The 26,069-nt window shown below is 38.3% G+C and overlaps 1 protein-coding gene across 3 annotated transcripts in view; it reads right to left on the bottom strand.

Moving 5' to 3' along the window:
• Positions 1-25,806, bottom strand: part of tasp1 (taspase, threonine aspartase, 1) — a 31,492-nt gene extending 5,686 nt beyond the window's left edge. The window contains exons 1-13 of one of the 3 annotated variants that reach the window (XM_006806940.3): positions 25,627-25,806; positions 24,916-25,120; positions 24,656-24,723; positions 23,019-23,087; positions 18,937-19,057; positions 18,108-18,192; positions 17,952-18,031; positions 17,685-17,791; positions 13,979-14,098; positions 11,263-11,341; positions 6,868-6,978; positions 4,133-4,240; positions 2,818-2,891 (exon numbers count right to left, since the gene is read on the bottom strand). In XM_006806940.3, coding sequence (XP_006807003.1) covers positions 2,818-2,891; positions 4,133-4,240; positions 6,868-6,978; positions 11,263-11,341; positions 13,979-14,098; positions 17,685-17,791; positions 17,952-18,031; positions 18,108-18,192; positions 18,937-19,057; positions 23,019-23,087; positions 24,656-24,723; positions 24,916-25,078 — 1,185 coding nt within the window. In that variant the 5' untranslated portion in view covers positions 25,079-25,120; positions 25,627-25,806. The remainder of the gene's footprint in view (positions 1-2,817; positions 2,892-4,132; positions 4,241-6,867; positions 6,979-11,262; positions 11,342-13,978; positions 14,099-17,684; positions 17,792-17,951; positions 18,032-18,107; positions 18,193-18,936; positions 19,058-23,018; positions 23,088-24,655; positions 24,724-24,915; positions 25,121-25,626) is intronic. The other 2 variants (XM_087850310.1, XM_087850309.1) reach the window with 2 other exon arrangements.
• Between the last annotated feature and the right edge of the window lie 263 nt (positions 25,807-26,069).

The raw sequence follows: 26,069 nt of genomic DNA, 5'->3' as shown, positions 1-26,069 counted from the left end.
TTAGAAAACAGGCAACCAAATGCACAGAAAATTGGCTTAAACTCAGAAAAGTTAGGCCAGCTGACTAAAATAAAATCAAAATATGACTCCATACAACTGATTTTCTTTATAACAGATTTACAGCAACACAGTCAGCCAAATCTTCACTGGAGGCACTCATTCCCTGCTACTTGCTCTGCTCCTGGTGCTAAAGAGCAAGATTTAGACTCTAAGACTAAGGCTTTGCATTATACTTGCTTCCCCTAGCCAATTTTATTTGAAAATGCCATTACTATGCAGATAACACCCTACTGTATTTATCTATGAAGTCAAATGCTACAAATACATTAGTTAAAGTACGGGCAACTCTTAAAGGCATAAAGACCTGAATGATGTTTAATTTTCTGCTTCTAAATTCAGACAAAAGTTATCAGACTTGGCCTTCTAACCTGGTTCTTAATTCTTGATAGCTTGACCTTAGCCTTCCATATTAGTGTGAGGTGCTTTGGAGCATTTTTGATGAGGATATATCCTATAACAGTCCCATTAAACAAATACACTGGACTCCCTTCCTCCATCTGCTCTCTACTGCTAAAATTAGAAACATCCTGTTAGGTCCAAAGGTTTAAAATTCTAAACTGGACTACTGTAATGCATTATTAGGCAAAAGTACTCAGCAGGACGTGAAAAGGAAATCATATTTCTCCCATATTAGCTTCTCTCAATTGGCTCCTTGATAAATCCAAAATACTATTAAAATTAAACATTTTCTTCTTACAAAGTAAGACCTAAACTGAACTGAATACTCCCTCTCAAGATGACTTATGTCCCCCAAACTCATAGCCTATTCTCTTCTGCTTCCTGCCTGTTTGCCAGAATTTCATCACAGGTCTGCCGTAAAGACACGCAGGTGGCACTTCCTGTGCCTCCATACTCTACAGACCACAGGAGACACGACTGGAGCCTGGCAGCATTAAAGTGCTCCTCTTTGGCTCTGTTCTCAGTAGGCATAAAGGACAGGATAGCCACATTGCTCTGGTATGCAGATGGTCAGGCACAGAGACACATCATAACTTCAGTTTCACAACAACAAGCTACTCAGTCTCTGTTAGAGCAGTGTGAGATTTGGTGGAGCAGCTGTCTTCTTGGCTGCACTCTCCAATATCACTGTATCACCAATCGCCCCACAAGAGGAAGTGGATACCCTCCCCCAAGAGACCCAGAAACCACTACTGACAGATGATATTTCTGGATCTCCACCCACTGAGCACAAGCACTTTACAAAGAACATTTTTGCATGCATATCTCAATGGAGTGATGCTTGGTGACTTCACCACAGTAGATTTTAAAGCTACTTGAGTGCTTCTTTGGGACCCAGACCCTAGACGTTTCTGCTGTTTAGATTAAAGGGTAGCCTACAAATACTCTTCCCGAGCACTCTGCACTACTGCACGAACTCTGTCAACAGAGCAGCTTGAGCCAAAGGGGCAAAAAGAAAATGTGTGGAACAGTAAAAGACCACCACATTTGAATCCTGCTTTCATGACGCTAGTTGTCTTGGGAATCAAATTCTTCTCTATTATCTGGTTAATATCAAAACATATTGTGCTTCAGTAGTCACATGATGATTTAATGCCTCCTACCTGTCACTGACATTAAAAAAAATAACAGCAGATGGATTTTGATGTTGTACTTTATTTATGGCTGAATCATTCACAAATGATTATGGAACTGACATTTTGCTGTAGCAGCAATAAACCCACCCCACATGTTAACTTTATGTGAGTTTGTGGGGTGGAGGGAGAGCGGGCGGAGGAGTGCAAATTGAACATAACAAAGCAAACAAAACAGAGTTACAAACAGGGACTTTATGTTCACTGTCCTCTGCTTACCTCTCTCTATTGGCACTGCCATGACAGGACAGCGTGCACGCTCACATTCCATCCCAGAGCCCCATGCACAGAGCACATCTGACAAATATGCAGATTGATACTGATATCCCCAGTGGCGCATGACTTTCTGTAAACTTTATGGTACTTTAAGACCAGGTAGTGGCCACAGAGAGAGGGTGATGAGAGAGGCAGACCACGAGAGAGAGAAAGAAAGAGAAAGAGAGAGAGAGAAAGAGAGGGTGGAAAAGACGGGTGAGTGAGGTGGAGCCAGGGGACACAGGACAAACACTTTGAAATCTGAACCAGACTTCAACAACAGTGCCCTCTCTTCATACAGAGTGACAAAGATACATTAGCCAAACAAATCAGTGCGAGCTGAGACTCCACTTAGAGCCAGGAGACCAGGCCACTAGCCCCTACTGCTTAAGAAACCACAGCATTTATGTAAAACAATATCTTAAAAAGGCTCAGAGATGCCTTTTTTAAATATCATTCTACGACAGCAGACATAAAAGTGACATTTATTACCCAGTATACCATATCAATACACAATGCACCCCACCGCAAAAAAAAGAAAAGAAAAAGTTTTTTGTTTTTCATAAAAATATTAAATAAAAAGTGCTCGGCTAAAATACTAAAATATGCTTCATTTCATTCACTCAACTCATAAAGCACTGGACCCTCTTGAGGGAGGAGGGTGGACCCATGTGGCTCCTGTGTGGGGAACGTGGGCAAAAGTTCCCGCCACAATGCACAGGACCGAAGCATATTCCATAAACTACCAAAAAATCTTTGAACTGAAAGTTAAAAAAAGGAGACAAGCTGTTTTAATGCCAGCTTTAAGCCTTTGGCATTGGTCCAAGATGCAACCATTGTAAGCTCACTTTAAGATTGTATTTAATTATAATATGTTTCAGTTTAGTTGGTTGGCTAATTCAAATCTCACCTTTGCTTTGCTATCTTGGGCAGACATGTAGCCAACACACATGCTCTCTGTGGTGTGACTCCACAGGAACTCCACTGTAAATAAAGACAGATACAGGTTACAAACACCAAGTCTTCATACACAAATATCCATACACAGATTTAGCAGCCGGAGCAAAGGTTTGATAGAAACAGGAAACCATACAGAACGAAAGGTTCGATTTCCTAAAGCGAACAGAAACTGCCGAAGAAGAACATCCGGCGGGTGAGCCGGTGGACTTAACACCGAACATGCCCATTACAATGAAAATATATGACTGGCAGTTGTGACATAATTGCATAGAATAGCAGAACTTGAGAGGTGAAATGTAAACTCAATTACTTCACCAAAAGGATGTGGTCGACATGATGTTTAGTCATGTAAATCAACAGCAATCTGTGGTAGGTGACACAGCACAAAAGCTGCGCTACGTACACAACATCAAAACGGGGTCTGTCAATTGAAAATATTTTATTATCCATGCAGACTTAATGTTTTATGTTGCACTCCATGATTTGGAGTTAAAACAAAAGATTTATGAAAACATAAAGAGCCCAAACTTTGAACTGGACACAATGAGCACTGAGGTCAACTCCATAATAGTAGAAATCCAGAAAGTAGGATCATTCTCCTAAGGTCTGGGCAGAGAAACCAAATCTATCAATACAATCAGTTGGCAGTATTCAGAAGGCCTCCACTTCTCTGAAGATTAGTGGTTGATTCCATAGTGGGAGGTCTCTGCTTAAATCTGAGATGAAGGGTGTGAAACCAAAGCCTGATTGTGCAAGTTAAAACACAGACCACCTGCCAGGAAAGCCACAGTGCCTTCTCTTCTGTCTTAACATCTCACTAATAAATCAAGGAGTCACCCTATGTCTGTGATTTTCTTCACATTTCTCGACAACACTTCATCCTAACCACTTCACTCTTGGTGGGTGCACTGCAAGGAACCCAAAGAATTGCAGTGTCGAGTTTGAAGTCTGGATCAAAGTTGTCTTTGTCTAGTTTTTGTACTTTCATAACTACTGCAGTCATGTGCGACATTTAGGGGACAGCTGTAAATTAAATTCCAGCTGCCAATCAAAAAAATGTAATGTAAATTTCTGTAATGATGCCGTCGCAGGCACGGAGGAGATGGACTGGACACCAGTGTTGCTACCGTCTGCTTGGATTTAAAGTTTTTATATATGGCTCACGAACCATCTGATGCTGGCAGCTGCCACGAAAAGAGACGACTTTTGTCTGTCTATCTATTTTATTACCAACCTGTCAAGTCTTGAAATTATTAACATCTTACCCAGTATACCCTGAAAATTTTGAGACGGCTGAGCCTCCACACATCTGCAACATCGCAAGACAATTACTCCCCCCAAAACACGATCTTCACTGGCCAGAATGGGTGAACCTGGACACAGAGGAAAAACAACACATTTAAGATGATTAAAAATGGCATATGTGTTTAAAAAAAGGAAAAGAAAGGTTCTCGTTAATCAATAATGTCTCATACTTTTTTCGTTTTCCAACCCTAAAACATAAAACCAAGCATAGCATGACATAATTACGCAATACACAACCTTTGATGTACGAGCAACAAAACTTTCCAATCCAATTCTCTCCCTTTATATCCAAATTATACAAATTGAAATAATTACATTAGTTTTATCAGGATTTATCCCAGAAATAGTGAATAACAGGTAGTGTCATTTTAACTCTACATACTGTATGTACTGTTATAACACAAGGTTTCATTTTAAGATCTAAATAATGCTCAAATATGTTTCAGCTGACTTTAATAACGCATAAAGAAAGGGCCGTTCTTGCTCCCTGACTAAATTCCAGGAGAGACAAACTTCAATGAGGTGTTGTGTATACAGAAAAACTTGGACGCGGCCATTAGCCTAGCGCAATAAAATAAGAAAGGGCTCGGTTTGGAAAAAAACAATCTATAAACAGCTATAGCATGACTTGAAATGTTTCAACACAGCAATGAGCAAAGGAAAACAGGACTATTTGGTGCAACTGATATAAATATTGTTGTGTCTGCATACCATTGTTCTTTTGTTGCATTTCACTCAGATTTTGGTTCCATGTCGTAATGTTCCTTTCACTCTATAAAACACTGTGTGTGTGTGTGTGTGTGTGTGTGTGTGTGTAGCTTGGACAGCGTTCACACACAAAAACAGATATTTGTTCTACATTTTCAAAAAGACAAAATATTCCATGAAAAACTCCATTATTTAGCCTGCAGCAAGAATTTAACAATAAATAAACAGAAATGAACATTTTTGAAATATCACCCCATTTGATATGTACTTGGCAGGTGTGTCTATGGCACTACAATCTTTTATTAGCATTAAACAAAAAAAATTTTTTAAGTGTTTGAAAGTGTTTTATTCTGTAGACCAGCGGACCGGTACCGGTCCAGGGCCTGGGGGTTGGGGACCGCTGCTATAGACTGAATCACCTGACATTGCCGTGTTCTATCTATGGTTTTGTGCAAACGTTTTGAGCCACCATCATGTTTTAAATATGGCTGTAAAACACAAAACTCACTCTCCTTTTTCTGACACTTCATACATTGAACCAGAAATGTAACATTTCATAAGACCTGTTATCACTGATTTTCAGTTTTTCTCCCCATTTCCCTTCATTAAGAATGGCTTCTTGACAACCACCCTTCCACTGAGACGATTTCTGATGAGGCTTTGGTGAACAGTAGATGGATCAGCTGTTAGTCAGATGTATCCCTCAGGTCCTGTGTCAGGTCTGTGTTGGATTTTTTTTTCCTGTTTCTTACTTTCAGATGCTGTTCATTTGCTATAGATACTGGTTTTTTTAGACCTGCCACTTCTTTTGTCTTTCTTTTCACTTTTCTTTTGTAACCCACTTGACGAGTTTCATCAAAAATTTTAACGGCACACTGCACACCACGCTGAGATATGCCAAGGTTTGGTTATATAACTCTTTGGAAATTACCCTTTTGGTACAAAAAAAACCTTTTTTATGCCTGTTAAACTGTGTTAGATTTGGGATTTTGCATCTATTTAACTAAAGAAATGGGAACAAATGATGTGTTTTTGCCCAAAAATACTATTTAAAATTGCTCATCCCTTAATAACTTCCGTGGCTTAACAAACAAACAAAACATTCCTCTGAAAATGGTCACATACAAGAACGAAGAGAGAGAAAAATCAAGATCTTAACCTTAACCAGGCAACATTTAAAAACTGCAAAAAAATGCAAATCAAAATCAAACCGCAGTGTCCAGGGCGAAAGTCCTGTTTGATCCATTTATCCAACAGGAACATGAGTTTGTCAGTCTTTATACTCATTGTCCCATTGCTGCATAAATCACATTTTTGTATTTGACACAAACCTATGACATCTTAACAATGCAACGGGTAAATTGCAATGACTGTACAGAAGCAACATTAATATGATGATGCGGGAATATTAATAACATAACAACATTCCTGTCTCATTCCTACTGTTAACGTGCATTCTGCAAAGACAGGATTTGTGCAGCTTTGTTTGAATAAAGGACAAAGCCAAATTGAGACGGACTTCTAAAGAAGGCCAGAACAAGGCAGAAACCACCACATGTTTCCATATGTCCTTTTTCCCTCTGCTCTGAACTGTCCCAGTGGTCATTCACAGGCACAGCAAACACGGTTAACAAGGCTTTCAAAAACTGACCACTTCTGAGAATAAGTCAAAAAACAAAAAAAAAGCTCTTCATATAAACCTATAAACTTTCAACAAAACAAGCATGTCTTCCAAAATTATCTGTGGCTGTCAGCTATGATGTGTGCACCATTTGAAGGCCCTTTTTAAACAGTGAAAAGGAACCATAAATCAAAAGCTGTCTCTGATTCTATAATTTCCAACGTTTCCAGTTGTTCTCTCATTCCTTATGTTATGCAACATCTGTTTGTATAATTCTCTCCACGTGTTTCTCACAAACACGTTCTTGGCTGACAAATCTGTGTGTATGGAAAAGAGCGGTAATCAGGCTACATGTGTGTGACTCACTGATGAACTTGTTTTGCATAGCCTCCAGCAGGGCTTGGTGGGCATCTTCAGACTGCATGGCAGCAGAGCATTCCCGTGCCAGCATGGTGCGAATCAGATGCTCCCCGCAGCCTGGCAAAAGACACAAAATGACACACATAATAAACCGAGTTAACTTTTAGAGGCTTGTGGCACATCTAGACTAAACAACTTCCTCTCAAATCCAAAGCACGTGAAAGTCTTACTTTTAAAACTTGTAAAAAAAAAAATCTTTATTCATTATTATATTATATTATTTATCTGGTTATTAGGTATATAATGGAAGCTATTCTAAAAATCAAAGGGTTAAGTTTTTGTTTATTGAGTTCAAATAAAAATAAAAATGATAATGCAATAAAGTGTAATTAGGCAGTTTTTATTTCAGGTAATACTGAAATCACTTCCTAAGTACAGCTGCCTTGCTCAAGGGTACACTGACAGTGATTACAAAGACAGGGTTTTTGTTTTGTTTTCCCTGCCTTGATCCCAGCTAGTTTTGGAGCTTTAAAACTGCCAAACACCCAGTATTAATCCCCCCTCTGTAAACCCTGTGCTGTAGCTGGCTCTCAGCACAACTGCAGGGTGTGCAGAGAGCCATACTTCCTTCTATCGTCATTACACATTTACGCATCATTTTTATTTAAACAGGTTTAGAATTTCCATGTTACTGTAATATGAATTTTTAGAAACAAGATTTTCCAAGTTTGTCTAAGGAAAAGAAACTATTTTTGATCAGATCACTGTTTAATATTTATAAAAGCAGCATGTACAACTAAATAGAAATAATAATAATAATTTTAGAGTACACAGAAATAAAACTGCAGTATAGAGGTCGATTGCTATAAGAAAAACCTAACCCCGCTAGCTCCAATTGATTGTGGTAGCCACCTGAATCTGTCTGATGTGCTTCCTTCATGGTGCATGCGGTAAATACTCCAAGGAGAGAAACAAAGCATTGTGTTAAGAATTCAGGGAAACCAGGAACCATAAAAGCATGGGCAGCCTGCTCAGTCTCTCACATTACCTTCGACCACTTCCAAGTCAAAACATAGCAGGTGTGCCTTTTTATATCAGAGATAATATGCTACTTATTCCTTAAAGGGCAAACATTAAATCCAACATATTGTTGTTTTTAAGGAAAAGACAGTTGCTGAATGCAAACTGCATGCTTACAATACAGCCTTTCTCACATGTAAAGTTTGCACGTACTGGAGAACAAGACAAAAAAATCTTAAATTGTAAACAAAACACATCTGGCAAAGGCTCCTGTGAAAACCCATAAAGACTGAAGAATATGGCCTCATTGTTTCTGTAAACACAAATGAAGGCCCCATAAAAAACAGGTAACTACAACAGAACTGAATGCAGGTCAGTAACTGTGGAGAACAAACGCCCGGAGCAATTTGAAGTCCTTTTTTTAAGGCAAGTAGAAAACTGTATTGGCAAAGTACTGTGCCTTTTGTGCTGTGTTTACCATAAACCCCCACGAGTCTAAAGGGAACTGGATATTATGGCAGCGCAAACACAATTGAATTAGAACGACAGAAAGAAACCTAAAGCAGCAACTCAGCAGGAAAAAAAACCCCAAAAAGACCAACAAATGTGGACACAGTATGTGACAGCCGACAGCGGCACGAGTAAACAGTAAACTTTGTGAGTTGTTGTCTCGCTGGCCGCAGCAAAGTAAAGGCCAGATGAAGCAATAAAACAAAGACACACATGAGCCGCATATTACAAAACTGAATACAGTGGAAGAGGTGGGAAGGGAAGAGGGCGGGTGCGTGGACGGGCAATGTGTTGGTGTGGTGGAGGGAAGAAAGGGACAATCGGGTTGAGGATCACACTCCTTGTGTCAGAATGGAAATGATTCTTTCTGTTTCTTTTTGATGGAAACATCTTTCATGTTAGGAAATGAAAGACAGGTGTTGTACTGGAACACACATTATGCTCTCTGAACCCATACGGCTCGCTCCTTTTTTTTCACTCACTTCAAAGACAAAGCCACAATATAGGAAGACAGGGTGAGAATGCACACAGCGCAAATATCAAACATGCAGCCTACACTTGATCTTCTTGGATAATTAATGAACAACAGACCACTACCACAACAGTTGTCATATACTGCTTGTTTAACGTAAGAAATGCTGAACAGAGCTGCCGAAGTGTATCCGGCCTATCACCTTTAACCTACAGACGACAAGCAAATGACAGATCCTCACCAAACCAGACTGGATGAAAAAGCATAAAGTCCTTAGCATGTCTTAAAATTAGTTAAATACACTTTCAGATGAACAACAACACATGAAACTTATAAAATGTCTTCATTCATTTAACAAAAATGACGCCAAAAGCATTTGTGAAAAACTAAGTAAATTGTTACTGCTTCTATAGGAATTAAGGTAGTGTGACACCTCTATAAAAGCAAAAGTTTTGGTAATTTGCTGGTCTGGAGCATTCAGGTGCATGTAAGCTTAATGCCAAGGAGGAAAGACATCAGCCATTACCTTAGAGAAGCAGCTGTTGCTCCCTATCAATCTGGGAAGGGTTATAAGGCCATTTCCAAACAATTTAAAGTCCATCATTCTACAGTGAGAAAGTTTATTCACAAGTGGAAAACATTTGTGCCAATCTTCCCAGCAAATTTACCCCAAGGTCAAACCAAACTGCAAAAGCCCCAATGAAGCTACATCTCAGACTCTACAGGCTTGGTTAGTATGTTAAATGTTAAAGTTCATGGCAATAAAATTAGGAAAAAAACTGAATAAGTGTGGCTTTGCAGAAGAAAGTCTCTTCTCTCTAAAAACAACGTGGCAACACAGTTTAGATCTGAACAAAGACTTCTGGAACGATGTTCTTTGGACAGAACGAGACCAAGACGTCTGGACTTAATGCACTGCACCACATTTAGCAATAACCAAACGACGGTTATGATTCTGGCCATTTGCAGTCTTTGAGTCAACCATGAACTCTTCTGTATATCAAAGTATCTGGAGTCAAAGTGAGGCCATCTGTCCAACAGCTAAAACTTAACCCATATTGGATATTGTGAGAAAACAGTGATTCCAAACACAGCAGCAAATCTACAACAGAACGGCTGAAAAAGAAAAGAATCAAGATGTTGCAATGGACCAGTCAAAGTCTGAACCTCAACCTGAATTAAATACTGTGCAAGGACCTTAAAAAAAACAGTGGGAATGTCTGAAAAGCGTAATGAAACAACACTGACAAGAAAAGTGGCCAAAATGATCTCTACAACGATAAGAGACACTGATAAAAACAAACAGAAAATGATTACTTATAAGTTACTAAATTATTGCTGCTAAAGGTGGTTCTACAAGATACCAAATCATTTTGTGTGCATGTGTTTTTCACACACTGCTTCTGCATTTTGGCTTCATTTTTGTTAAATAAAAAATAACCCTGTGTGTGTGTATGTCATGGTTTGCAATTTATTTGATGTTGTATTTAAATAATTTTAGACCTGATAACCTGATAAGGACCAAATAATTTTTTAAAATTACATGCTGATAGAGAAAACCTCGAAAGAGCATTCATTTTCACATGACTGTTTGCTCCAATAAAAACCACAAGACAGCTAATAATTTAAGTGATTTACTCTAACTTTTGTTATGGTGAAATGTTCTAGATAACTGCAGAACTAACCACCCAAATCTTAAATTCTAGGGCTTTTGGACAGCAGAAAGCATATTAGGCCATCCTGAACTACAATAATGGTGTCAAGTAAAAGTCCTGTCCAGTGCTGCTCGACCACATAGTTTTTTTTTTGTTTTGTTTTGTTTTTTTTGTTTTGTTTTGTTTTGTTTTTTTTTGGGGGGGGGGGCATTTGTTTTTAGTTTTATTTAGATTTTTATATTATACATGTACTCTAAGTAAAAGTTCACAGTACATGAAATGCAAAAGTTGATACTTGATTTAACTGCCAACTATTATACCAGTCAAGTTATGATCCAAATCTGGACAAGTACACTTTACAAATTCACCATTTTAACACTGCAATGCCCTTCCAGCAGCTCTCCTTCAATCATATCTACAACAGGTGTCCCATGTCACAAGTCACTGAAAATCCAAAGAGCTCTGCAATGCACCTGGCGTGCAGCTGACTAACACAGAGTAGAGAAAGATGACTCAATCAGTTGAGGAAGTGACTGATGAGAAATCACTCAGCGGGAACAGTTGAAGGTCATCGGAAAGTATTATCGGGCTTTTTGAAGCCTGACTCGCTCGGACTGATTCATATCATCCTCAACAACAAAAGAGAGGCTAATAGTGAACCCAGAGTCAACAGAGTGGAAACAAACAAACACACACAAACACACACAACTGTAAAAGTAGATTACAGAGAATGTGCTGGTATACCTGAGGTACTCACTGCTGTAGAGTAAGAGTTCATATTACAGGCATTTTCAGCCCAGCAGCCACATCCATAGTGAGCAGCCTGAGAAATTGAAGACAAAAAAGACATTTTAGATGAAAAGGATTGTTGCTTTTGCCTTGAAATAAGTAGAATAATTTCTTAAAGAGTAACTTTGGTTACTGGTTGGTTATAGCAGACTTATTTATATTTGCACATCTTTAACTAAAGCAGCATGCCAGGCTTTCTAGCTCTATTGCTCTGAGCTTCAGGTTTTCCTAACACTACAAGTGATAATTAGGTTGAGGCAGTAAATCCCACTGATTCATTCATTCTGTTCAGCCTCAACTCTTACATGGCTGTTTTTTCCCGTAAAGCTGCTTTTAATAGAAAATGACAATTTCCTTTGTTTCCTCGAAGTAAAAGTTCTTCTTCAAAGAAAAGTTTTGAATTAACATTAAGTAGAGCCCAGACCACTAGTTATTATTTTTGACTATCTCCATTAAAAAGTAAAATTTCAACTCTGTTAATTACAGCCAGCAATGGGAGAAATAAAAGAAAGGGAACCAAACTCTGGGGGCCTTTACTGGCAACCGCTGCTTCCTGAAAAAGTCCAATCTGCTGCCCTTAACCCTTCATAAGGTGCACTGATCAGTTAGACTTATGGCCACTAGAGGGGATCAAAACTCACGTAACACACAACCCTGGCACACTGTTTTCCTATGATTTTAGTGGATAGTGAGTTAACAAAGAACATACTGCAGACACGCCACCTCTCTACTGATAACACATTTCTGGTCAAGTCTAAAAAGCCTGAAAAAGCCCAGGGTGAGTTTTTGCACTCCAACTCTATCCTTTTTGGCTTCCCTCCAAAAGCAGGTTAAATTTAAAGAGCATGTCCTTAATGGCTGCTGAGCTTTCAGTTTCATTATACCGAGATTCCCCACCAACTATGGGGTTGGAATCTAATGCAAAAGCTAATATACAACTCTTTTTTAGCTCTGCTTTGGTCCCCACCAAAGTCGCCAAAAATATCTGCGTTTAACGGTTGGAATTTTTTTAACAGCTTGCAGCAAATTTGAAGCAAAAGTGACAATTTTTGTTTAAGCAACACTGTTCTTCAGACAAAAAAATACATAAGCATGGAAAACTGACTAATTACAAAAAAATTAAACAAAAGCTGCAGAAACACACTGATGTCAAAAAGAGGAAAAAATGTCTATATGTTCACTGGCAAAACTGTAGTACTGCTTTGTTGTTGTTTTTGGACAACTAAGAACAGACCACTGGGAATAACGTGACCTAGGTAGAGAAAAACAAAGAGTGAGTTTTTTTGGCCACAGTCAGAGGAGACATGTTCAGCACAGAGCAAAGACAGACTTTCAAAAAGAAGAACTGCATGCCAGCTGTAAAACATCGTGGTGTGAAATGTGCTTTGATGCCCTTGGGACTGGACAGCTTGCAGGCATCGGTTTTACTATAAACCAGCATCGTATCAAAGAGTGCTTGAAGATAATGTGAGGCCATCTGTTCAAAAGTTGAAGTTAAAGCAAAGCTGGCTCTTCTAACAGAATAATGATCATAAGGGGTCTAACAGATTCACTGAGAAATGGGTCAAAAAGAAGAAATAGAAGGCTATGCAAACACTATCAAAGTCCAGATTTAAATCCCAATGAATTGGATGATTTTAAACAGGCACTACTTGCAAAAAATTTTATTTTTTTAAAAAACAAACAATAAAAACAAAATCTCTTCCAACTAAATGTTGAAAAAAAAATTTGGTGGTAAAATTACTTAAAACAATATCAATGACCAGTGGACATTTATGGAGAATTGAAGGAGGCACACTAGCTTTGAGACCAAGATTTACCCCTCCACAGAAGAATGTTACATCTATTGATTTTTCAGCTTTTCAGCCTTTTTTTATATTAGTATATCACCTTTATTTGAAGAAAAGAAGTCTGTATTAAAGAAGAGGAAAATGTTTGCCTGTTAAAGTCAAACAGGCATACGTCCATCCATTCTCTCCTGCTTAGCCTTGTCAGGGGCGCAATGGGGGGGATGGAGCCCATCCCAGCTACCATACGGTGAGAGGCAGGTTACACCCTGTACGGGTTGCCAGTCTGTCGCAGGGCTAACACAAGAGACAGACAACCATTCACACTCACATTCACACCTATGGACAATTTAGAAATACCAATTAACCTAACCCCACTAACTACATGTCTTTGGGAGGAAGCCCAAGTACCTGGAGAGAACCCACGCAAACACGGGGAGAACATGCAAACTAAAAACAAACATTTCCAATGGATTTACTGACTTGCCACACATGAAACTGAAATTATCCCCAAGCCAGAGGCCCATAATTTGGAGCAAAAAAAAAATTCTCCCTCTTTTAGACGGCAATAATTTGGATACGGACAGACATCTTTTGAGCTTCAATTACAGGCAGCAGCATAACATTAGCATTAAACGCAAACAGTATGTAGGTGCACAGTGCACTTATTTTGTTCTCTAAATAGAGCCCTGTATGCACGACATAGAAATGATATCTCACAATGTTGAAATATTTCACTACAGAAGAAATGATGTCTATAGTAATAACTGCAATTTTAGTTAGATAATTTTAGTTATCATTTAATTGAGTTACATTAAACATTTATTTAAAGACATTATCTGGACAAAGATATTGTAATAAAAAGAAGGAAAGGGCCTCATTACCTGGCCAACCCTGCCGGGATGTTTCATAGCCAAACCTCCACTGGACACTGCTGCAGCTACATTCCCCTCCAGGTCCACAACAACAGCTCCAACTGTGTCGAGGCACCCTGAGCCATTTCCCTATATGACAGTAAAGGAAAAGAGTCACATGAACTGCAAAAAAGGAACTAAGAAATTCAAAAGGACATCTTCAAATGGCAATTTTAAGTAACTATAACTATAAGAGGTGGTAAAATGAAAAAACTATCACTTTCTGAACTTGAGATGTTAACGTTTGACTAACAGTCACACTAGTAGGTGAAGGAACCTCTGTATGCATCTGTTTGCTTGTACCGTCTTCACAACTATTCATTAATTTGCACCTCTTAAGTCCAGTCCTGAACAAGTGACAGTGTCAATGAGCTGTTCTCCTATTTTTGTTAAAAGCTGTTTTCTATTAGGCTTTTTTAACCACCATTTCAGTAAATATTAGCACCTTGCAATAATGTGTTTTTAGGGCATGGCATAAAATGATCTAGGCTACACTTCCCTGCACATGTTGTGTTATCCACCAACACTCGTAAACTAACAAGCGTTTAAAAAAAACACAAATCAACAAATTTTAGCACCCCAGTAAAAGAATTTATAGGAAAAAAAAATGAAAATGGAATATCACTACACTGTGCATGCTGGCAATTGTGCTAAACTCAAAGTAAATGCTATCATTAGTGGGTAACAGCTGCCTACTTGTCTATTTTAAAAGGGAACTGACTCCAAAATTAAGACAGCACTGCATGAAAATATGAACCACTCTTTCTTCACATTTCATAAAGATGTGGTGCTGGAATTCCAGTCCTCTGTTTTCTTCCTTGATTGCAGTTTGCTTTGGAAGTGACTTCCTTGTGAACCATCATGAGTCAGACTGCATGACAAATGAACTTCTACAGGGTAAATGTGCAAACTGGCATTATTACGCATGATCACAACCCAGCTTCAACCAGAAACTGAAGATCTTGATTACACCTCGGACTATAAAGACAACAGTTAAAAAACAAAAAACAAAACAATGGATCAGCTTGTCTCCTCTGCTTTCAACTCTCCTAAATCACCCCTGGGACCTGAGCTCCAGAGGCCAAAAAGATCCAAGGCCAGCTATTTTCAAATGCTACAGACTCCATCCTGTCATACATGATCAGTGTATTTGAACCCCATAGTAAATGACGACTGTAACACTTGTGAACATCTTTGGAAAAATAACACTTAATCTCGCCATGAGGACGCAGGTACCAACCCTGGAAAGATTTTACTGGCTGGCAAAAAGACAGAGCCATAAAGAAAAGGCCTTGCATGTAAATTAAAACCAGGCTGCAATAACATTCTTTGTTGAGATCCCTCTCTCATAAGTCATTCTTGATACATAATGTTATTTCCTATTAGCTGATTTTACATGTCAGTGGCAGAGGAAACATTAAAGATGAGGTAAAGCAAATTAAAATTCTCAACATGGACCGTCCCCATCAGAGTACAAGCTATTTCCAGATCAGCTTTAACTGCACCAAATAGCCACTTATTAATCTTAAGTGTTTGCCATATGTAAGTTTTAAATAAACATATAGCAGACAGATGAAAACTGGGTGACTCAATCTTTTAACTCTAATTAAGCAAACTAGCTATTTGACATAAAAATCAATCACCGAATCAAACCCCATTTGATCACGGCTAAGTCAACAAACAGCTGGTCCTAGATGTTAGTCTTTCATTTAATGGATATATCATTAATAAAGACGATTGATGTAACTGAACTAAATAAACCACAATAGAATTCAAAAACAGATCCAATGAAGCAAATCAGGCTGTGTCTGTTTACACGTTTTACTCCATTTAACACAAATCACATCTGAACCAAGATAAACTTTCCCACCCTCTTCTGTGCTGCTTCCTCTGCTCGTGAGTTTGGAGCAGAGGGAGTTTGCGTTTCAGCTCATCATGAGGCCACCCTTCAGCTGTGCTCCTAGGAGCCCTGAAAGTCAGCACTAACTCTCAACAATCTTTCCTGGAAATGTCCACACAGCTGTCTCGTAATGCAATTGTCTTTGATGCCCCGGGAAGAACATGAGAACTGTGAAAATGTATCTTTGTGTCAGGCATGAACAGCCCTTTTCAAAAACTGCCACAAATTCCCTATCAGACTGAAATCTGAGCTTTGACTCAACATTCACTTTGTCTTTAAACCACTTCCATGTAGCTTTCGCAGTGTGCTTCAAGTGACTGACTTGGTGAGAAACAGATCTTCTGCAAAGTAGCAGTTCTCTTGCAGACTGAGTCTGAATGTCCTCCAGGATTTCCCTTTTATCCTCTACCTTTAGAAGCCTTCCAGGGCCTGCTGCCGAGAAGCATCCCCACATCATGATGCTTCACGATGGGGTGGCGTGTTTGCAGACGTGTGTGGTGTTTGGTGTCTGCCAAACACAGCATCGAGTCTGATGCCCACAAAACTCTTTCTTAGACAACCCCTTATGTTCTTCCACTTGACTTTTGAGTCTCCCACATGCCTTTGGGTAAACTTTAATTCAGACTGGCTTTGTTTGTGCTGCTGTCCCATTAGAACCTGGGCAACAGGTTCAGAGCAGTCACAGGTGTCTTAGTGGCATCTCATATTTGTCTCCTCCTTGTTAATCAGTTTATGACGACACATGCCATATATCCTCCACTTAAAGAACTCCTTCTTTAACTGCATTTTCTCAGAGCTGCTTGGAGTGGTTTTTTTTTTTCATGGTGTTATTGTAGCCAGGAATGCCAATTAACCCATGCCTGGACTGTCCAGATACAGATGTCTAAATTCTACAATCACATGAGACACATTCAGTGCACTCAGGTTACCTCCATTTAACTAATTGTGAGACTGCTAGCACCAACTGGCTGGATCTCAGTTGAAATAGGTCAGTCACTTTAAAGGGGGTGAAAATATTCAGTTATTTTACATCATGTGTTTTTAATAAATTAAAGAGGTTTTTTTGTAAATTCTCATTAAAAAACAAAAAAGTATATCTTTTATGTATATCTTAATGCATAACCTTTAATAACCTGAGTTTCTGACCACATCAATCACCACCAAAAACACAGACCAAGTGGAGTCATCATATGTGGAGTCATGCTGATTTCTAATTAAACCATTTAAGACTCTCGACTTTCTGCCGATATAATAATCACATGCACTTTTTTCTTGTCGTTTCTGCCCTTTCTAGCCTTTGTTAGTCTGAAGGTTTGGGTTTATCACATTAAGTTTCTTTCCAGCGCACAGGCCGAGTACTGCTTGCTCTGTTCAATACTACAAACAGTTCCAAGTATATTGATTAGATGTTGCCTTTTAGTTTATTTAACAGTTCTAGCTGCTACGTTTTTCAAATGTCTTATAAAATTCAGAATTATTCAGAAGGAATTTTGTGGATATGTGGCTGTTGTCCCTGTTTTAAAAGCTTCTATTTTGTTAAACTGCTACTTTTCTCTTACTTTTCCATCTGTCTTATTTTTTAAAGTCCCTGTTCCTTCCTGCCATCACTTTAAAACTGCTAGTGCTAAAGTCTGTATAACCTTGTTATTATAATGAATGCTACTTGTTCGGAGCATTTTGTTCGACATAAATGGTAAAACAGTCAAATCTGTGGAATGAAGAAAAGAAGAATATACTTACTACTGTTAAAATTTTAACTGACAACATATCACTCACATTTTCACTTGATTGTCGTCTTTTCTTTGTCTGATTATGTCCTGTGTCCATTTTCTCTGCCAGCTCCATCTTTCGCTTGTTCCTCTTGTATGCAGATAAACTGAACTCTGGGTGTGACAAAATAGGGTTTTTTTCCTGCATCCACAGAAATTCAACCATGCTTTTCTAGATATTTTTAAATGAAAGTATTTTGGGGTCACTTTTACAACTGCGCTTAATTCGCGTCTTGGATAATTGATGTTTGTGAATCAGTGCAAAAGTACTTACTGGTGGCCATTTTATCTGAAGGGCATGGCGGTATTCCATGGCTGACAGCCCAATCATGTGCTCCCCGCCCCACTAAAAAGCTGAGAAAACAACAATTAAATTAGGGGTGGACACCATCACATTAACGCAAAGTTATTCATTAACCGCAATAATCACCAGGGTGGTATTCTGCCAGCTGAAAGTTTCCCTTTCTGTGCTTCACTCAGCAGACGGTTTGCAACCATTACTGGGTTCCTTATACCTGAAAGAAGAAGAATTATTACAGGGCTTGCAGTTCACAGTAAGTGATGGTATTACTGTGTGAATAAATCAAGACACCAAAACTATTTTATTTTTTTTAAACATCATATATCATTGTGACCCTTGAGGCAAATCAATAAAAAGACTAAACAGATTAGAAGATGAATATATACATTTTTACTTTCTAACATATTTTTGTTTTTGTTAGTAATCGTCACACATGTAGAGCTAGGAATTCTGAATCTCTTTCAGCCCATTTAAACTCATTTTTTCAGAATTCTGAGACTTTATAAAAAGCACATGTTGGCTAGCTAAGCCAAATGCTTAACATCATGCAGACCTGGCTAAAAAAAAAAAAACAATCTGTTGTATTTTGGACTGCATGGTACGTGTCAGTTTTCACACCTTATCTGTTGTTTGGAGTTCTTGCAAAAGCAGAAAAAAAGGAAGGGGGAAAAAAAAGCATTTGCTGAAAGCCTTAAAGAAAAACACAGAATACAGTGATTGTATTAACATTAACATATTAAAAACACTTCCTGGTTGCCCTTCCTCTAAAAAAAAAAAAAATTAGGTGATCCCACACTGGAATGATTAATGGTGCCAGCTGTTTTTAAATAGAAAAGTCTGTCAAGAAAATATGACCTAAATTCTTGTCTTACTGTCAATATGTCCAGGTGACTGAAGTGCATGTAGCACAATAATGTATGAGTATTGTGCAGGTATCACCACACATGTAGTAACTCACCACTAAGAGCTCCTACGGCGCCAAAATGCAGAGACTTTCCATCCATGATACTTGCATCACACTCAATTTCCCCTGACAAATTAAGGTTGGAGCCCATGCCAGCATTTGTAAAAGGAGAGTCCTAAGGACAATTAAAAGAACAGAGTCCAGAATAAGACAGTGCCTGTCACGAACCGTGTTGTCAGTGTGAATATGATGAAGAAAACGTTTTTTGTTTTTTTTTTTAACCACAAAAGAAAGCTTCATTCTTTGTTTTTTATGATCTTCAGTTGGTCATTGTAAGTCTATGTCACTTTGTCAAATCGTTCAGATTCAGCATGTTTATCACAGAGAAGGTTAGGCAACAACACTTACAAACACACGGATACTTTCAAAACAGATCTGCTAAAGGAAAACTGCTACAATGATCAACCAAAAACCAACAATCAAAGAAAGATAATTAGCACCACTTTGAGTGTTATGAACCAAAAACCGCTGTTGTGAAACTTCTTTCTGTGACACAACAGCAATCAGACCCTGGAACAGGCACGCTGTTATTACTCTGCTGACTGTACATTTTGTGAGATTCTGGGGAAATGACAATGATAACGATTTTAAGACGCAAACACTGAAAGCAGACGCCCGTGTTTTTTCATACCATCCAATTATGATGTTTGTTTTTGAGGCCAATTCAGTGATTTCATTTTAGATTTAGTTCTTAATTGCCTGCTTTCCAAGGAATTTCTCATGTATTCAGTTTCGCAAACACAAAAGGGTACGTCTATCTCAGCTAGCATGGAAAATATTTTTTTAAATCAGAAAATAACAAGTATGTAATGTGAAATATGGACACATCAAGAGGAAAGTGCTTCATGAAGAGTCAGCTCATGTGGCCAAAGGACGTGGCAAGACGGCCATTATCAATCATTCCATTCACAATTCACAAGAACTGCTACTCCTTTTACAGTATTGGTCAGAACTTGCACACAGTGGGTCTTCATCCAAACTGTACTCGAGGTTAAGTCCAGCAATTTGTAAACAACTGCTCTTTCGAGATTTTGTTTTTAATAAAAGGAAGGTTAGAAAGCAGCCTATAATTTGCTAAGAGAGCTAAAGTAATAACTTCAACTATTGTTGCCTTAAAAGCCTATAGTTAAGCTGCAAAAGAGCTTAGACAGACAGATTTTAATTTCCATTTAGCTTCTTCAGGTTTTAGATATCTAGGAGTGCATATTACCAGTTCATTTAAAGCTTTGCGAACAGCAAATCTTAACCCTTTGCTGACCTATGTAAGGTTGGCTTTTCAAAGGTGGGCAAATCTTCCTGTATCACTTCTTGGCAGGATTAATATTATAAAAATGAATATTCTACCTAAATTCCTCTATCTTTTTCAGTGTGTTCATCTGTGAATCGAATGATTTCATCATTTATATGGGCAAATAAGACCCCCAGGATTAGTATGACCTCACTACAACAGGGTAAGCTCAGTGGGGGTCTTGCTCTGCCCAACTTGATGTTTTATTATTGGGCAGCCAACATTCAGAAGTATACCTATTGGCTGACTGATCCTCAGGCTTCTTGGTGTTGCCTTGAGACTCAATCATGTTTCTCTTCCTCACTCCCAGCACTATTATTTTCATCCCTTCCTGTTTCCCTGTTACGATTCACAGACAACCCTGTTCTAATTGGCTCTCTAAAAATATGGTATCAATTCCGGCGTCACTTCAATTCTGTCTCTGCTTCTGCTCTGACCCCAATCTGCAACAACCACCTCTTCCCCCCATCCCTGGTAGACTCCTCTTTCCGTATATGGGCAAGAAAAGGTATCAAATGTTTTTATGACTTCTTCAAAGATAACATTTTTCTCAGCTTTAGTGAACTTTGTTCTTTGTATGATTTGCCCTTGTATCATTTGTTCCGCTACTTTCAAATAAGACACTGTGCATCTTCTATCTTGCCAGAGTTTCCAAGTCAACCTCTCAAGCCTTGGTGGGAAGACTTGTTCCAGTTGAAGCCTCACAGTAAGGCTCTAATATCACAAATATATACTTTAATTATGGCATCGGGCAATTACTCAACCAAGAAAATTGCCTCGAGTTGGGAACAGGAACTGGGTCTTCAGTTTGTTGAAGGTTACTGGGACAAAGTAATTGACAGAATTCATTCTTCAGCCTCATGTGCAAGACTCTCCCTTATTCAGTTTAAGACGGTATACAGATTACACTTCTCAACATCTAGATTGCAACAGATGCAACACCTCCCCCTGTGATTTAACTCATATGTTTTTTGCCTGCCCGTCACTTCAATTATACTGGACTTTTTACTCTGAAGTGCTCTCTCATGTTTTGAGCGTTACTCTCAAACCATGTCCACTAGTTGCCATTTTTGGTGTTTCTGAGGACGCCACCCTGAACCTTAGTCGTAAGCAACTGGATATTATCGCTTTCACTTCACTGCTGGCACGGCATCGAATTTTGCTGTCCTGGAAAGCTCCTCACCCTCCAGTCCGATCACGTTGGCTGGAAGATGTTATGTTCTTTTTAAAAATGGAGAAAATAAAATTTAGACTCAGAGGAAATGTTAATAAGTTCTCACAGATGTGGCAGCCTTTTATCATTTACTTTAACTCATTGAAAACACTTACAACAGACTAAACTTTTGTACCACAGGGTTCCCTTTTGTTATGGTTTTGGGAGGGAGTTGGGTTTTTTTTTAAATTATTATTTTTTTGTTTGTTTGTTTGTTTGTTTGTTGTTTTCTGTGTGTGGATTGTTGTTTTTTTTGTTTTTCTTCCTTTTTTCCCTTTTTTTTCTTTTCTTTCTTTTTTCTGTTTTATTGTTATCATCCGAATCTTAATGGCCTAATTTGTTTTGATATATGTCTTTATATCGGTTGGTACTTGCTGTATTGGGCCTGATATGTCAAATTACATGTGCAAAACTTTATAAATAAAGGGGGGGGGGGGGGGGGGGGGGAAGCCTATAGTTCAGTTCATAAATATGTTTATTCCAGACAGGCTGTGCTCAATTTTTAGAGGAAGTTTAACAAATAAATAATGCAAAATAAAAATACAGTTTTTAATATTTTGCCAATTATTCAAAAACAGTCAGTACAGTTTGTGTAGCCACACTTCATTTATACAGAATAGCTGCTCTGAGCCTTAAAAGCACTCACTCTGTAAGACTGTCTTTCACTGAAGCTCCAATCAAAGGCTTTCAAATGGATTTGAAAACAGCCCAAAAGACCATTATTTAAATGCATATAATGTATATTTATTAAGCTATATATACATTCTGTTTATTTTAGCTTTTTGCTTTACTTCTTTAAAAAAAGCTTTTCTCCAAGTATATCTTAACGTCATCTTAATGGAGGATTGCCACAGCCAGCAAAGATTATGGTTATCTTGAATAATGCAAACTTGTATTACTGTTTAAAGAAAGTATTATCCAGACACTGTCAGTAAGACTGGGGGTTTATTTTAGTCCCTATTCAACACAAAAAGGTCCAGTTAGCTCATCCTCAATGGTAGCACTTAATACCATCACACTTTACGCTTTTAAGTGCTGCCCTGTGGATATTAGTGATCCAAACTGGAGCCCATCCGTCTGGTCCATCAAGACTCACTTTCTTGCCATCTGACCATAAAACCTTTTAAAAGAAAATCTGTCGCTGGGCCAGGTCTTACTAGTGTACTTCAAGTTACGAATTTTATTTAGTGGCAGTTGTGTTTCACCCTTCTTTCATTGGCCACATCTCCAAACACTTGAAACTTTGTACTTTCTCAACACTCCAGGGAGGGTATATTTCAAGAGTATGGTGGCAGTCAAATAGGTTCCCAGTGGACTTATTTAAAATTTGTCTTCTCTTTCCATTTTCTTGACACTGTTGTTAGTCTCAATTAGCATTTATATGTGCTGTGGTCACCCCTCAATAGTCTGACTATTTCAAGAACCTGAAAGGCGAACCATTCCAGTGATCTGGGATTTCAAAGTTAACTTGTTTTTAAGATGTATCTGGGACATAACATACTTGTAGATCTTGTGTAACTGAAAACTGTGTCAATATAAGTTAATTTTCTATAATCTGGATCAGAACCAACCAACCTCAAGTTCAACTAGTGCTGCAGCCACTGCCTCCACGGCAAGTGCCCCAGCTTTGAGCTGGTCAACAGCCTGCAAAAGAAACAAAACAGGTTTATAGTGAAAAACAGTAAATATATAACTAAACTCAGTTCATATGAACAATAATGTCAGTTATTTATATGAGCAAGACATTTTTTTATATCCCTGAAGCACCCAACTTAAACCAATTATCAAATACACTTTGAATATAACCTAAAGAGATACAAAAAACCTCTCTATATTAACGGGTTTAGGTAAAAAGAGGCATAAAGGATGTAAACATTAGATTAAAAAGACTCACAACTTGTCTAAAAGTCACATTGCTTCAAAACTGGCAAAACTATGTTTTTGCAATTCATATTTTACTACTTAAAGAAACTATTAGGAATTTCAGAATGGAAAAACACTGGCGACCACCAGCACTAACCCTCATAGTCCCAGTAGACACACCTATGGGATCAATTTTAAAATTCTACATCGTCTTGTTCTTAAGTTTTGGAATTCAGAAGTTTTTCAGAAAACTAAACCTCTGACCCCTGACCTTGAGGTCAAGGGTCAGAGGGATTCAAATTCATCTGAAATTTTTAGTAGATAAGTCCGCTCACCTGCCCGGTGAGATAATGACAATACTCCACAGGCCTGAGGGCTAAAAACTGCAGGCACATTATAACACATCACTCTTTCTAATCTAAGTGTGTGTGACAATATCTCTGTCACCTGACACATCATCTTCGTTTGATGAAGAATGCGTTTGATTAGATAAATGCTGTTTTTCACTTTGCCCTATAAATCAATCAAAAGATACACGTCTGTCTGTGTATGAGAGGAAAAGAACACAGACAGAATGCTAAAATCTTTTAACAAGGAAAGAAATTATCATTGGCATACAAGCAAAAGACTCATTTTCAAAGGGAACTGTTTCTGCATCCTGTTGAAACAAGCTTCTTATGCATCTACCGCTTTATTGTATTGCTTTGTTGTAACAGTGCTGGAAATAACCCGGGGCTCAAAATTAAGGATGGAAGCACAATAAATAAAACTCAACATAAGTAAAAGAGGGTGCTTTAGAATGCAAAACAACAAAGGCTTTCCCACTGTAAAATGAAATTAACACAGGCAAATAAAAACTGGAGTGATTCTGTATGAGTACTACAGTCAAAACACAGAAAAATATGCAGAGACAGGTGCTCTGAGAGACTCCCCATCTGACCAGAGAGAAACTGAGCAAACAATAAATCCCAATAAATTGATTTTTAGGATGAAATGCTAAAAGTTTGGTAAACAATCTCAAACAGTGAAACAAAAAGTTTATCTCTGTATAAAGTAAATCAAGAGTAGAAAACCAGTAGGAAAAAAAATTGACTCTAAGGTGTCAACAAAATATGACTACCAACATATTTATTTACAGTTTAAAGTAAATGTACATGCAAATAAGGTCATTCTTTATAAAAAGCTACCTCAAATTATGGTCCATGTTGAGGTTATCTGTAATCAGCTAGTATTTTGCAGAATAGTGCCAAGTTATTTAGACAGAAGAAATACATTTACTAACATTGAACAGATTATGGGTAGCATAGCAAGTTTGCAGTTTGCTATAGCAGGCCTAAAGGTAAACTTACTCGCTGGCAGGCTCTTTTGCATACATGCTTGTACTCCTTGGCCTTAGATTCTGAATGGTATCCTGCACCTAAAAGTAAATCGTTAAAGAAAAAGAACAAAAGAGGCTTTAAAAATACCATAGATGACCCCCTAAAACCAGGAAATACTTTTGAGAAAATGGGCAGATGCAATGTGAGCAGGTGTTTTGTACACAACAAAAATATACTTGCATTTATATTTGTGCTTGATTCTGCCTACTAAATATGGTATATATAGTTACCTGCATGCACTAAAACAAAGCCACCAACGCCATTTGGCTTTTGACTCTTGCTTGATTCCTGTTTTTTGGCCCATGAGTTGGTCAGTGGAGAGGAGGGCTGCTTCTCTTCAGCAGAATTCATTAGACTTTCCATAACCCCCGCATAATTTGTCAAGCCTATCATTGCCTATCACACAGTGGTAAGAAAATCATTTTCATCGCATACCTGGAAGAGGAAAGGACATTGTCATTTCTGTCTAATACGACACTGTGGAAAAGAGCCTCTTGTATACCAGCAAAGTAGCTCTAAACTACACAGATTTCCCATTGACTTAAAACTATAATTTCACGTGCACAGTATTCTTTTTAATGTTACTGTTTGCACATTTACAAAAACCAATCAACTTCGGGGATCATCCTGAATCGTCAGGGGGCCAGAGGTGGATAAAAAAACACACATTTCATGCACCCATTTTCACCCATGACATCACTCATCTCGTTAACGTAAGTTCACGTTATCAATAACTTTCAAAACAGTCGTTTCACTTAATCCAAAGCATACCACTTTATGATTTGCGTTGTTTTATGATAAAGAGGCGTTATTCCGTTTGTGTTACGTGCACGGTTGATAAGAAGGACACTGCAGACAAATAAGTTACTTCGAGTCAAGCTAGCAGTCTTGTGTTTTGCTTGTTAGCTCGCTAACACACCAATAAAACAATCCCGACTTACAACGTGCCCTTCTTTCCTGTAAGCGACACGACTGTCTGCTAACCACGACGTTCACCTGGCATATGTCTTACAGGCAAAAGCGTAGCATGAATCAAACTGAGACAAACTTTACTGTCAGACAGTTTCACTCTGTGCTATCCACGGCTAGCTAGTTAGCTAAAGGATACAGAAGTACTTCCTGGTTCAGATACACGTTGCTAAGGAAGTACGTTCAGCGCAAACATTGGTACACGTGGATGAGACTCACTTTTAGAGGAATAAAGAGTAAACGCTGGTACTGATGTTGTGAATTTTGTGACAGCTTTAAAATAAAGGAAAATAAGGTCATCGCTAAATGCTTTTTTTTTTAATTAATTTGACGTCAATATTTTTTATCATTTGAAACGCAAGAGCAATTTCAGTTCATTTTGTCTCTCATGCAATTCAGAAACTTCTATTAAAAC

The sequence above is a fragment of the Neolamprologus brichardi genome, chromosome 13, assembly GCF_056152115.1.
Source record: "Neolamprologus brichardi isolate AB-2024 chromosome 13, ASM5615211v1, whole genome shotgun sequence".
NCBI lineage: Eukaryota > Metazoa > Chordata > Actinopteri > Cichliformes > Cichlidae > Neolamprologus > Neolamprologus brichardi.
This window is presented reverse-complemented; position numbering and strand designations above follow the sequence as displayed.